Source organism: Glossina fuscipes, unplaced genomic scaffold (assembly GCF_014805625.2).
Source record: "Glossina fuscipes isolate IAEA_lab_2018 unplaced genomic scaffold, Yale_Gfus_2 204, whole genome shotgun sequence".
In the NCBI taxonomy this organism is placed as follows: Eukaryota; Metazoa; Arthropoda; class Insecta; order Diptera; family Glossinidae; genus Glossina; species Glossina fuscipes.
The window spans coordinates 624,805-638,994 of record NW_023998547.1 but is presented as its reverse complement, the minus strand read 5'-3'; the positions used below and the strand labels follow the sequence as shown (position 1 = coordinate 638,994).

At 35.7% G+C, this 14,190-nt stretch overlaps 4 protein-coding genes and 1 long non-coding RNA gene across 7 annotated transcripts in view; 3 read left to right on the top strand and 2 right to left on the bottom strand.

Annotated features, from left to right (window-relative positions):
* LOC119642038 (cadherin-99C) overlaps window positions 1-6,997 on the top strand; it is a 164,799-nt gene extending 157,802 nt beyond the window's left edge. For all 3 annotated transcript variants that reach the window (XM_038040998.1, XM_038040999.1, XM_038040997.1), the window contains 5 exons: window positions 1,398-4,307; window positions 4,413-4,952; window positions 5,023-5,141; window positions 5,223-6,002; window positions 6,478-6,997. In XM_038040998.1, coding sequence (XP_037896926.1) covers window positions 1,398-4,307; window positions 4,413-4,952; window positions 5,023-5,141; window positions 5,223-6,002; window positions 6,478-6,607 — 4,479 coding nt within the window. In that variant the 3' untranslated portion in view covers window positions 6,608-6,997. The remainder of the gene's footprint in view (window positions 1-1,397; window positions 4,308-4,412; window positions 4,953-5,022; window positions 5,142-5,222; window positions 6,003-6,477) is intronic.
* Window positions 1-14,190, bottom strand: part of LOC119642044 — a 164,654-nt gene that overhangs the window by 102,306 nt on the left and 48,158 nt on the right. The gene's annotated exons all lie outside the window — the stretch shown is intronic.
* On the top strand, window positions 8,697-11,447 carry LOC119642041 (pyrroline-5-carboxylate reductase). The gene is made up of 5 exons (XM_038041004.1): window positions 8,697-8,804; window positions 8,904-9,253; window positions 9,315-9,745; window positions 9,803-9,864; window positions 11,361-11,447. Exons 2-5 carry the CDS (start codon window positions 8,918-8,920, stop codon window positions 11,396-11,398), a joined length of 867 nt encoding a protein of 288 aa, XP_037896932.1. The 5' UTR covers window positions 8,697-8,804; window positions 8,904-8,917; the 3' UTR covers window positions 11,399-11,447.
* Window positions 9,924-11,246, bottom strand: LOC119642040 (pre-mRNA-splicing factor 18). Its single transcript, XM_038041003.1, has one exon. It carries the CDS (start codon window positions 11,048-11,050, stop codon window positions 10,022-10,024), a length of 1,029 nt encoding a protein of 342 aa, XP_037896931.1. The 5' UTR covers window positions 11,051-11,246; the 3' UTR covers window positions 9,924-10,021.
* LOC119642042 (coiled-coil domain-containing protein 124) lies at window positions 13,212-14,174 on the top strand. Its single transcript, XM_038041005.1, has one exon. It carries the CDS (start codon window positions 13,393-13,395, stop codon window positions 14,029-14,031), a length of 639 nt encoding a protein of 212 aa, XP_037896933.1. The 5' UTR covers window positions 13,212-13,392; the 3' UTR covers window positions 14,032-14,174.

Genomic DNA, 14,190 nt, shown 5'->3' with positions numbered 1-14,190 from the left:
ATTTTGACCTACAAACATTATCTAACAATGCTTCTAAGCCCTAGAAATATATATATAAGAAATCTTTTCCAGTTTCCAAGTTTTTCTATTTTTAAATTTTCTAGTAGTAATAGATGGACAAGTAGAGAGATTGCCACCCAGTCGGACAGACGGACAGACATTGTTTTGTAGATCTGCCATTTTTTGACGTTGTTCAAAAACATTTCTCTCGTGACTTCGACGGCGTGGTTTAGCGACAGAAGCAGAAACAAGAAAGCTCTCCTCGACAATTTTTAAGGCTATAGCCTAGGCTTGCTAAAAGCATTTATTAATAATTAAAATATGGCATTTTCGCAAAAGGTACTTATCTTGCCCGGAATAGAGAAGAGAACAGCAACGAGATATACAACAAAATGGGAAGCGTACAATGAGGCAGGCAAGGGGTTGCATAGACGAGGGATAAGTAAAAGGAGACTAAAGCGATGGGAGGATTAAGAGAATAAATGTAAAAATGAAAGTGTGAAAGCGTTAAGTATAAGAATTGAGAACGCTGGACATGCCGTATTCATATACCCAATACGTTGCTTCTCTAATACCTTGCTCTCTGCTTTTCGCATCTTTTTTTACACACACATACACATGGACATAGACATGTCTTATTTTGATAAACATTATTCCCACACTGTGAATAAATTAAAATCAAATCAAAAATTCAAGATTAACTGTCTGGTCTTCCCTTGTTATCTTCTCCTTTACTCCTCCCATTCCACCGTTTAATATAAACTTATAGGTTAACTCAAAGAAAAAGAAAAAAGAGGCCGAATATTACTTTCGACTCGAACTGAAACTTCTAGTGCCTGTTAAATTAAATATAAGGTGCAATTAAATTACTGTCAATCCATCCTTCGATAATAAGTATAAAAATATCGTTTGTGTGTGTTTGTTTGTTTTTTTTGGTTCCCGTCAAAAGATAATGCACGTGTTTTGTATTACGAGAAATTATTGTAGTTTGTTTTCTTGTTATTTTTGAAAATAATTTTGCAAATTAAGTTGTTTTTCAATTTAGTCGCAAAGTTATTTGTTTTTAGGTGTCCAGCTTAGCAGAAAAAACAACATGTTCGAAAAATTACAACAACATATTGAAAGCATGAAACAAACATATCCGTTTAACAACATAGCCGACAACAACAACAACAAGATTGGCACAAGCACACACACACACAGACAGACACGCACACCTACATATAGCAAAACAAAATTTAAATTGAATCCAATTTGACATAGAAATGCAATGCAATTTGTGTATCAGACCAAGCGCGGAGTTGGTTAATAAAAGCGCCAAAGTCAAAGCGAATTAAATTTGAATTACAAACGAACGCTAATTAATGATATTGTTTATGTTGTTCGTATAATTACAGGATCGTGCTCGTAATGTTTCAGAACGTTTAACCTCAACGACAACGCTAACGGTGAATATTGCCGATTCGGATGATTTGGATCCGTCGTTTATCTATCGTGGTTGCGTTTTGTTAGACGGAGCTTGCATTAATCCAGAATATACGGCCTCAGTACCGGCCGGATCATTGCAGGGTGTTCTCACCGTTACACCCGAACGTATTCAAGCTGTCGATTTGGATACAATTAGTTCACCGATACGTTATTCCTTTGCTAAAGGTATGCCCGGTAATTATGGTGATTACTTTGAAATCGACGAACAGACCGGAGTTTTGAAACAAATCAAAGCAGTTGACACTTCAACAGCCAAGAAATATGATATTATTGTTAAAGCGGAAGAAGTGTCGCAAGCTAAACGTTTCACCACCGCTAAACTGACCATTATGGTTAAACCGGTAGACGCTAATCCACCGATAATATCAGCCAGCTCTACGGAGGGTTACGTTGACGAGAACTCGCCAGTAGGCACAAAAGTTCTCGATAGTCGTGGTAAACCGTTGTCCTTTAAAACTACAGATGCCGATCTTAACGAAGACGATCCCAAGCCGGACTATATTTATGAGCTGACGACGCCTTCATTTGAAGTAACTGCGGATGGCATATTGGTGGTTAATGAAGAAGGCCTCGATCGCGATCCTCCTTCTCCAGGACGTTTTAAATTTCAAGTGGTTGCCAGGGAACCCAAGACGAATGCTGCCAGTGCTCCTCTTAGTTTGACAGTAATACTGCGCGATGTTAACGACAACGCCCCCAAGCTAAATATGGTGCCGCCTGTTTCAATAACTGCCGGAGATGGGGTGCGCAAAGTAGCCCAAGTATTAGCCACCGATAATGACGAAGGCGTGAATGCTGTAGTTAACTATTCTCTTTATCACATCTCCAATAATGGAATGCAAAAGTTTTCCATTAACGAGCAAACAGGAGAAATTGAAACACGTGGACGTCTTTTGGCTGGAGAGCAATACAGCATCACCGTGCAAGCTTCCGATGTGGGCGGACTATCATCTCAAGCCATTGTCGAAGTTAGCGTAACACCAGGACCTAATACTAAGCCACCGAAATTTGCGAAATCCGTTTACGAAGTGCAAGTTAGCGAAGGCGCCGAAATCAATTCTACTGTGGCAGTAATACACGCGGATGATCCAGAAAATGATCCGGTTGTATATTCTATTCTATCTGGAAATGACTTGAGGCAATTTGCGGTTGGTCAAGAAAGTGGCGTTATAGCCGTCATACGTAAATTAGATCGTGAAAGTCTTACGCGTTACCAGTTAATCGTTAAAGCCGAGGATAATGGAGGTTTATCCAGCAGTGCTACCGTTAACATTAAAGTAACCGACATTAATGATAAAAATCCGGAATTCGATGAATCGACCTTACCCTATATTTTTCAAGTGGACGAGGGTAATACTCAGTCTTTTGTTGGTATGGTTCATGCCACCGATGCCGATGAAGGTATTAATGCAGCCATCACTTATTCCATTCCTAGCGACGTTCCTTTCGCTATCAACGGCAAATCGGGCGAGATACGAACATCGGCACAACTCGATTATGAAAAACAAAAGGAATATCGTTTTGTTGTGACTGCGAAAGATGGCGCTCCTGACGCTCGCTTGGGTACTGCCAGCGTTACCGTCATGGTTCGCGATGTACCCGATGAAGTACCAAAATTCATGGAATCACGTATTGATGTACGAGTACCAGAAAATGAGGCTGATATTACAATAGCCACTGTTCAGGCTTTTGATCCGGACACTATACCTGAAATTACTTACGTTATACGTAAAGGCTCTACGGAAATGTTTAAAATTCATCCGAAAACTGGTGAAATTCGTACTACCAATGGTTTGGATTATGAGAAGCAAAAACAACACGAGCTAATTGTTGGGACTATAGAGAACGATGGTAATAGTGCTGGTGACACGGTACGTATAATCGTTGAGGTTGAAGATCGTAATGACATACGGCCGGTATTTGTATCGGTGCCAGAGCCAGTGACCGTAAACGATGACCAGTCGATTGGAGCCATGATTGCCACCATGCCAGCTATAGATGGTGACGGTTCGTCGCCGGGTAATGTAGTGCGTTACGAAATGGTGGGACGGGGAAAAGCATTAAAATATTTCCAAGTCGATCCCGATACCGGAGCGGTGCGCATTAGGGATGAGCTACGTAAAGAAGAGGATACGGAATATCAAGTAGACATCCGCGCCTATGATATGGGAGAACCGCAGCTCAGTTCTGTCGCCACCTTACCAGTATTCGTAAGACATTTGCTAACGGATCCCAATGAAGATAACTCGATGGAAGGTAAAATGGACAATGGTGTTATAATGTCACCCGAAAGTCTCGGATTAGCTTTCAGTGACGACAGCTACACCACCGGTGTACCAGAGACAACTGGCATAAATGCGACTATCAAACTTATACAAGTTATCAATTCGAAGAAATCGGTTCGCAGTAATCCTGGTTTCAAATGTGAAATCGTCAAAGGCAACGAACGGGGTCTATTTAATGTGACCGTTGAAGATCACGGTTGCGGCATACAATTAATTGAACATTTAGATTATGAAAATAAGACCACTTACTCTCTGCAGATCCGCTTAGTATCGCACAAATATTTCATTAATCCTCAAAAAAGCACTACCAGCGTTAAAATTATAGTTCAAGATGAAAACGACAATGCGCCACAATTCGTTTTTAATCGTTTAAAGGGACGAAAAGAAACTTTCTATGCCGTGGTAACGCCGGAAATGGATATTGATACGCCTATCTTGCAGGTGAAAGCTGTCGATCGTGATTCCGGCAAATTTGGTATGATCCGTTATAAAATCTTCGACGAAGATGACAACAATATAAGTGATGAGAACTTGGTAAGCCATTGTAGTTATGATGGAATTTGAATGTGTATTAAAACTACACATATATATATATATATATATATATATATATATATTTTTTTTTTTTTTTCTCTCTAGCCCACCACCTATTTTATTATGACTGAGGACACGGGCATATTGAAAACTGCCAAATTGTTTCGCGATCAAGCACGATTTCCTATGATCTTTTATGTAGAAGCTCGCGATAACGATGGCCAAGAAATGGGCTCTCATCGTACGCGAGCACGAATTGTGATTAATCAAATCACGGATAAGAATCGCTTATCCTTGGTTTTCTCGGATGCTACTCCCAACGAATTGCGCAATCATTTTGCCAACCTAGAGGAACTTTTCTCCGAAAAAACCGGCGGCTTAGTTAGTGGCATCGAACGATTTAGTAATCGAAAGTTTTTAAATGAAAACGGTAGCATTGTAGAGAACCCTGCAGCTACAGACGTTTGGTTCTATCTGATTGATCCTAAAAGTGAAACGATTTTAAGTCGTAATGCCAGCGTTATCGAAGAAACTCTTTTAGAACCTAGTGCCCGTTCCGAATTAAACTTTGCTGCTTCCGGTTTGGCCCGAGCAACTGCGGAAGGTATACATTCCCCAATCGAACTAAGGCAACAGGTTCACAAGGTATAAAGAACAGATTTTAAGAGAAACGCAAGTAAATTTTTTTAAAAAAATTATTTTATTTTGATTTAAGGTAAAAGCGGCCATAGCCATTAACGATGAAGTCTTTCCCTACACCCTAATTGCCATTTCCGTAATTATTTTAATTTTGGGTACTATTGGTATTATCTATATATGCATTTCCTGGTCCAAGTGAGTTTGGAAGCACAAATTTTTTTTAACATCAATTTTCTTATGCACAAACACACACACACACACACACACATCTTCCAGATATAAGAATTTTAAACAACGCATGCGTCAATATTCAACGCCCAGCCCTACGCGTTATGATCCGGTTATAATCAACTCTCAAGTACCTAATGGTGGGGATGCTGGCTCCAATCTAAAAGAATATGAAACTCAAGTTTTGGCAATGGCTGTACCGCCCGATGCTGATGACGAAATGCAATTAGATTATAGCGCTAAGAATCATGCTTTCTCCTTGGATAACGTAAGCTATATAACGCATAAAGATCACAACGGCAGTACAAATGGTGGCCAAGCGAGCCCATCACATTCAGAAGCCACTACGGCCACTATTGCTACACTAAGGCGTAATAATAATAATAACAACAATTTGAACAATATGTCCGCCAATAGTAATATTAATAATCATACGTTAAATAATCGCCAAAGTACGTTTAATGTACGCAACAACAATAATCCGCTGGCGTCGGGTATGAATGGCACGCTTACTGGTACCTTAACGTTGGGTCGTATTAAACATCAGAATAGCAATCATTATCAGAATGGAGGCTACAAAATGGATGCGGTTAGTAGAAATAATTTAACAAATTTACAAAATAATGCGTACAGTACACTGGGACGAAGGGGTAACACATTTGGGAATAATTCGAATTTGAATGGCGGTAACTTAAGTCGCGGTGAAGGAGAGCAGGGGAACCTAAGTGGTGAGCTGATGACCAATACTTTGGGTCGCCAACAGCATCAGCATACAACTATAAATCGTACATATAATGAAGTGCCAATAGCCAATCCATTATTCCAAAGGTAAGTTGAACGGAGATTACCAGAAGAGAAGACTTTATCTTTACACTTGCCTCCAATAGATCAAGATCTTTTTATTGGAGGGTAATTCGGCTTATTTCCGCATTAGTAGACATACATTAGTTTGGGATTTTGAGCCAAATGAATAAATGTTTGTTGTCTCACATATCTATTAGTGGCAGCAAGATAATATGGCAGCGAATATTGGGTTAGGCAACAAACACTTAAGTAATGTGCATGCTTAGGCATAGGTAGACTGTTGATATCAAATTGAAATGAGCGTTATCGGGCATCAAAGATACCAATGGCACTTAGCCAATAAAAAATTTTAAAGCAAAATATGTTCGAAATAACTTCTAGAACACAATTTTGATATCAAGCAAAATATTCCCAAGTCCCAAGAATCTAAAACTCTTAGCAACATTTATATATTTGGTTAAAATTGAGGAATTATTTCTTCCTTTTTTTTTTTTTTTAGATCTGATTTAAGTCATGTGAGCAGCACCAATGAAAATGTTTCATTTGGCAAACGTGATTACGGTCAGATGGGTTTTTCGTATCTCAATGATTTGGATCGCTCTGAAGTGGAAACGACAACGGAGCTATAAGTTTTTACAAAAATTACTACATGTTACTAGATAAGCTGTAAATAATTTAGAAAAGTTATTATTATTAAAAGACATTATCCAACCCCCCAAAATAAAGCCAAAATCTATTTCGTTAAGTTAATATATAAAGAATATAAAAATGAAGAACGAAATTAGAAAACTTTTCTGTTGCCATTAAGTTAATTATAAAGTTAAAGTTAATTTTTTATGTGTATATATATGTAATAAATTTTTTTAGTTAGGAGAGTTATAAAAATAAATTTTTAATTAGTCATTAACCTAAGTTTTTATATACGTTTCTATTTAGTAATAATTAAATGCCCATATGTGATTTATGTGTAATATTTAATAATTATTAATTTTTAAGAAATTTTATAAAATTGCTGTTATATATACGTATGTTTGTATACATATATTTATATATATATATATATATATGTATGTATAACCGCATGATAATGTATATTTTGTATCATTTTTAGTTAATTCAGTAATTATCTGTTCAAATATATATAGAAAACTACAAACTTTTTTTGTAACTTTTTGATCGAAAAATGACAACAAAAATTTTTCATAAATAAAAAAAATTCTAGTTAAATAATTTAAAAAACGTCTTGTTTTTGAAAAATAAATATGTACATCTTCAGATTCTTCTGGATCGTTCAAAACAGTTGAAAACGGAGGCCTTTGTAAAATATTCATTATTTTAGCCGTTAACTGATTGTTCCCTTTACATGGTTTATAAAAACAAGGACCATATGTTGAGAAGGGTATGGAAATTGGAATGAAAAACATGAAAAATTGATTACAAGTAATGAGGGGCATGGGGGGTATGCACGCTGACGATTAAATTTTAAAAGAATTTTGTAGAATATATCAAGTGAATGGAGCTTCAATCTACTTTATGATCAAGTAAATATATTTTCCGGGTCTTTTTCTTGCTGTTCAAATATTTTGACTGAAATTGATTACAAATCAATGAGGAGTGTATGGAAAATATTGAATGGCACACGATAGCAATAAGATACCCTTTGGTTCCGCTATGTTCCGCTTCGATATGGATTAGGGCCAGGATGTGTTATGTTTGTAAATACATTTCTATGTTGATTTCTATCACTTTTCATTGGATCAATTTTGTTTTTATAGCTATGAATTACAACTTGATCCTCCAGTTCCAAGATAAGGTTTAGGCAAGTTTATGATGACTATCTTAGAAAAATGTGGTTCCTTTTGGAATATGGAAAAAGTGATTTTGACTATTTTGATAAATAATGATAGTGCTGGGACATTCTTTCGAACCATAGGCTATACTTTAGACCATACAACGGCGGATGTCTTAGAAAGAGCTGATTATGAAATTTTAAGTAAATCCGTTCCACCACGATTATTTAAAATTTAGTTAAATAAGATGAAAATGAATTTATTCAACTCTTATTTAAAAACTCTTTGCAAATTAAAATAAATAAGAAAACATTTAAAAAAAACACTTAGCTTGCTCTTCCATGTACTTAGCCATGCGTATATCGCATTCGCTAAGACCAGCTACATCATGGCTGGACATGGAGACTTGAACTTTATTATAGACATTAAACCATTCTCCATTGAGAATAGAAGAGCACAGAGTGGTTTTCAATAAATTACAACGCTTCGAATGCTGTTCAAGTGATACAAAAGAGAACCGCAAATCTATTAAATAGAAATTACAACAGAAATTTAGTGAGCAAATCTATCGATGTATAATTACCACAGAAATTAGGAAAGTTTCAATTTTGTTCTTCCGGCTTAAACGCTATTGTCTCAGATTTAAAATTATGAACTCTTTCGAACTTCCTCCATAATAAACGTTCGAATACTCTTTGCACTTGAAAGTCGAGAAAACATTGCTTTTCACTCGTCTCTCAGTGCAAATTTACTTTGCTCGTTAGTTTGCTCCTATCAACGTTATGAGTGACAATGTATTGGTTTTTCTTTAATCATGTGTATATATAACTTTCTTCAGTTTTTTTAAGGGTGGCAATGCCAATTTATATTTTCACTATAAATCAGCTGTTTATAGCTGTTGTCTTTTTTTTTTCATCAAATGTTATATAGTTTTTTTATATAAATGAAACGATTTTTTGCATCATATAACGCAATTTTTTCAAAAATATCTATTAATTGTTAAGCAATTATTTGTAATAAAGTTGTTTATTATTGCGTAAGCACTACAGGGAAACCTTTGGCTTATCAGCAGACTTAACTGATAACCTATCGCCTTTAATTGTATACAGTAATTACTTAAGACTCCTTTCTTTAGTGTTTATTAAAGTTATGTTAGACGAGAAAGTTGGTTTTATTGGTGGCGGAAATATGGCTTTTGCCATTGGTTCTGGTCTAATCAATCGTGGTATTATCAAAACCAGTCAAGTTCTAGTATCAGGACCAACTCTGGAGAATTTGCAACGTTGGCGTGATCTGGGTGTTGCGACAATTACTGATAATAACCATGTAGTGGATGAAATGGATATTATATTCATTTGTGTGAAACCACACATACTTAATCCGTGCGCTGAAGACTTGAAAAAAAATCATCGTGCTAAAAGCAAAGATATGAATAAAGTCTTTGTTTCAGTATTGGCTGGAGTTAATTTGAAAGATTTAGAAGCAGTAAGTTTTCATAGCAAATTATGAGTAGCGATCTCATAAACTGTATTTTTTCTCTTTTTAGAGTTTTAGCTTCATTATCAATGTAAAAATGATACGTTGCATGCCCAATACGCCCATGCAGATTAGTGAAGGTTGCACAGTTTATTCCTCCGGGTCAAATATTGAGCCGCATGATTTGGAAAAAGTTCATATCATTTTAAATTCTTTGGGCGTTGCTCAACATATACCAGAATCGATGATAAATGCCGTTACCGGTTTATCCGGTTGCGGTCCGGCATTTGTTTACACAATTATTGAGGCTTTAGCCGATGGTGCTGTAAAAAATGGTGTTCCCCGGCAAATGGCTTTACAATTTGCCGCACAAGTGGTCGTGGGTGCTGCAAAAACTGTTATGATAACGGGAAAACATCCCGCCATATTAAGAGATGAAGTATGTTCACCGGGCGGCGCCACAATTGCTGGCGTTCATGAATTGGAAAAGGGCAATTTAAGGTATTTTATCAAAAACCAATATATGCAAACTATTTATTTATTTTTTTTTTCTCTCAGAGCTACTTTAATGAATGCCGTGGAAATGGCTTCACAACGATGTGCGGATTTGGGTCGTAAAGGTAAATAGTTAGCTTATTTGGATCGCTAGTACTGTGTTATGTTTTCACAAAATAAACTATTTTCTGTGTTAAATCCTATATTTGTGTTAATTTCTGTCTTTAATTAACAATGCAAGAATCGTTTATATCTAATCATTAAAAGTAAATATAAAATAATCTATTCACGATCTTTTTTACTGACATATTCAACACACTTAGAAGGATCTGTCGGAAAATATTCTTGGCATTTGGTCATTAATCTCTTTAATCCTTGAATATATTTGCGCTGAGTTTCGTCATTCATTACGTGGGCAACATTTTTCGAAAAAATTTTCTCTCTGCCTGTGCGTGCATGTATACCCACCATTGTCACTCCGATAGGCCAAGGCGCATTTCCAATAGCCATTTCCAGATAAGCATCACTAGCTGCTATATAATTTCGATTCAGTAAATGTTTACATATGTCCCGTAAACTTTCTAAAATGTCTTCAGGCAATGTACGATTTTTCAATTTGCGAAACAATGGTTTAACATATTCTCGCGTTTGAGTGTAAATAACGCGCGTCATTTTCACTTTTGTAGACATTTTCTCTTGCTTCGAATAGTTAGAAATCTGATCATTCCACAATTTAAGCAAATATGTTAACAATATAATTATTACATCCATATCATAGTCTTTATTATTGTTACGACCCATTTTGTAAGCCATTGTTTGTATATGCTCCCAATTGACAGATTCATCTAATTCAGTCAAATCGGATTGTTTCTCTTCCTTTGAGGCGGGTGTATTAGCAAACATTTCCTGCAAATAAGCTTGATCAACTTGTTCCATGGCCTCTTGAAAGTCGTTACGAAAACCCCGATTTGCTTCTGGTTGGGAAATCTCACATTGACGTAATCTGTAGAAAGCTTGAAGTTCGGTTTCCCCAAACAATAAAATCGGTTCACCTCTTTCGCGCAATCTTCTCGTCACCTCGATCCTCGGCAGAATGCTTTGGTTATCGCTGGAAAACTGATAACTGCCATCTTGTATGCCTTGATCTGATTCTTTACTTTCCTGAGTTTTATAGCCTACTTTCTGTAGTATCTCTTCCGTATTCTTAGCCAGGAGCTCACCACGTTGAAAATATTTTTTCTTTTCATCCACTAAATGTTTCTCTTCCAAAAATTTACGTTTTCTAGCAATTTCTGCTTTTAATATATCCATTTTGTGTATGTTTGTAAGAAGTTACTTTATTTATTTATTTATTTATTTCTTTTTTTGGGTTGTTGAGTAGAGAGAACTTGCTTGAAAAAATTTATTTGTCAATATCAATGAAAACAGATGCTTAAATAATAACAAACGTAGAGAAAGCTTTTACACATTCCGGCGAATTTTCGGTTATTAATTTGATGATTAACAGAAAAAGAAGAAGCTTTTACATATTTAGGGTTGCCATTCTTCACATTACTCTATGAAAATTACCAACTACGAAATTTACCAAATTTAACTCTCAGAATATATCTTATTTTTTTAGATAATGCAAATTTTGAATTCTGCGGAGGATGTTTATAATTTTAGTACAATTTTTGAAAAATGGTTTGGATGATCACGATATACTTTTGTAATATGACGATAAAAAAATTTTAATGGTTTCGACGATGAGTTTGGTGACACCAAGAAAAAATACATAGAAAATTGAGAAGGCTTGGGTCCATTTTTCGGATGCAGAACATAGCAACGAACATACCATATCTAGTCAGTCTTGATTAAACTCTTTTTAACAAGAGCAAAGAACGAACTTTTGTTTGAAAGAAAAAAGCGAAAAATTGCGACTGTTATTTTACTACTGCCAAAGGAAAGCTATGAGGGAAAACCTAAAAAGAAAAATAATATAAACGTTTCAATGCACTAATAGCGGAGCATTTGTTTACACAATTATTAAGGCTTTAGCTGCTTTAGATAGTGCTGTGGGAAATAGTGCTCCCCGACAAATGACTTCACAATTTGTTGAACGAGTAATCGTGGATGCTGCAAAAACAGTTATGATAACCAGAAAACATCCCGCCATATTGAGGGATGAAGTATATTGACCGGGCGGTGCCACAATAGTTAGCAGAGCAAAGTGGAAAGATGATAAGTTAAGTAAAAGGATCAAACTCGCTTCATAATCAAATCTTTTACAAAACCAAACGGGCGCGAGAAAAGAAATGCTTTCAATCAAGAAACAGGCGAAGAGAGAAAACCTGAACTAACAGCATCAGTCAGTATGGAAAAATACACACACAAACTAGTACCGAAATATAGGAACGAACACGATATTGAACCTAACGGTGAGCAACAAAAATTGAAAATAGCGCTTTTGTTTAATCAAAATTAACCGTATCTGACAGGTCAGCTGCGAGTTGAAATTTTTATTCGATGTAAGTTTTTACATGAACTAGTTATAATAAAAAAAAGCAAGCTTAAAGCTTTCTTTTAAAATGTTGGGAACAAAATTACTGTGCACTTTAGAGGAAATATAAATATTTTAAGTTTAAACCAGAGGAATTGTGTTTAATTCTTGCAAAAGTAACCCTTTAATTAATACCACTTCAAACTCAAGTAGAAAAAAGGCGGCATTATCGGAGTAAGAGGAAGAAGAACATCTGATTTCCAGAAGGAAAAAATGCTAAACTTCAGGACGACCAAAACGATATTTACGAGAAGCATCTAATGAAAATTAGAAACGTTATTACCAACGGAGAAAAACCTCATCGATACTTAAAATACAAAAAATCAAATGTGGAAATCACTTAAAGATATTCCCAATGCGGATCCTATTGAAGAAATGTCTTTGGAAGATCACTGTCAGTAAAAATACCTCTTAGTTTTCGGTGTGTGGCGACTAGTTTTTGATTTAAGCGTTTATTTTTATGCAGTTTCTTGATTTTCCGCATGGGTGACGATTGGTTGGAATTTTTTTACTTAGTTCAAAACCAAGGAGACATTGAGAATATGCTGGAGTTTAAAAAGAAAAAAAACTGATTTGGCTAGAGAAACAGCTGGCTAGTTTGCGAAAATGTGGAATTTCGTTGCTTCACCGAATGCTTTTTCGTTCACCGCTTTTTCGATACATTAGAAGGGGCTGGTGAAATGAAATTGGTAAAAAGTCACAATTTGTTTTTCTATTTTGTGAACGGAAAAAGTTTATCATCGATAAGCCCAACTTTTTCATTATCCAATGATTTTCATCTTTAAGAGAGATTAAAATTAGATTTTATGTTGTTAACAGGGGTTAAAATTAGATTTTATATTGTTAACATGGATTAAAATTATATTTTTATATTTGAACTTAGCAGCTCTGTTTAAAATTCCCATAATTAAAATTGATAACCATATGATACGAGGCAACTTTGTTGTTTTTTAAAGTGCCAAACATAGAAACAAAAATTGCAAAAAAGGAAAATTTTTTCCTTTCAGAGATTTACCCAAAACTTTTCGGCTAACGTACTCTTGTTTGTTAGAACGCGTTGCTTGTTCCTTTAATATTCGCTTGTGTTTGATTATCGTAAAATTAATTGCAAAAAATGCCTAAAAAGATGGGTATAAATTCTAAGGCAGTTGAAGCGCGTGAACGTAAGGAAGCGACAAAGAAAGCTAATCAGGAACGTGCGGCTAAAGAGGCAGAAGATCGTATGTGGGAAGACGAAGACAAAGGTCTGGCTCGTAAACAGAAGAAGCGTGAAGAAGAGGAACGCAAACGTGCCGAAGCATCGAAAAGGAAAGCAGAAGCTAAAGCTTTATTAGATCAAGAAATGTCTTCAATCCGTACACAAGGTAAACAACCCTTGGCGAAAATAAATCGTCAACAAATTTTGGAAGAAATGGAAAAGAAGCAAAAAGCGCTCGAAGCGATGACCGTACCAAAAATCACTTCTCGTGTGGTAGTAACTTCTCCAATTATTGAAGAAAATCTGAACCGAGCAATGGCCGATATAGAAGTGGCAACTAATGTGGACGAAGCTTTGGCCGTATTAAACTTAAAGACTGAAGAAGAGGATAAGCATCCCGAACGACGTATGCGCGCGGCCTATCGAGCCTTCGAAGCCGCAAATCTGCCTCGTATTAAATCTGAAAATCCGAACCTGCGTTTATCACAATGGAAGCAATTATTAATGAAAGAGTGGAATAAGTCATCAGAAAATCCTTTCAATCAAACGCAATGAATTATGAAAATAAGATTCATTAATGGCAATTTTCCTTTTTTTTTTTTTTTGTAGCAAGCAAATCATGGCAGTTCTAGTTGTAAACATAGCCATATAAAAATTTAAATTATGTTTAACATTTTCAATAATAAATATTTATTAAATAACGATTATATCACT

Coding starts and splice junctions, on each gene's coding strand:
- LOC119642040 (XM_038041003.1), bottom strand. CDS start 11,050: ATGGATATATTAAAAGCAGAAATTGCTAGAAAACGTAAATTTTTGGAA.
- LOC119642042 (XM_038041005.1), top strand. CDS start 13,393: ATGCCTAAAAAGATGGGTATAAATTCTAAGGCAGTTGAAGCGCGTGAA.
- LOC119642041 (XM_038041004.1), top strand. CDS start 8,918: ATGTTAGACGAGAAAGTTGGTTTTATTGGTGGCGGAAATATGGCTTTT. Junction 9,746..9,802: donor TTGGAAAAGGGCAATTTAAG/GTATTTTATCAA, acceptor TTTTTCTCTCAG/AGCTACTTTAATGAATGCCG. Junction 9,865..11,360: donor TGCGGATTTGGGTCGTAAAG/GTAAATAGTTAG, acceptor TTATTTTTTTAG/ATAATGCAAATTTTGAATTC.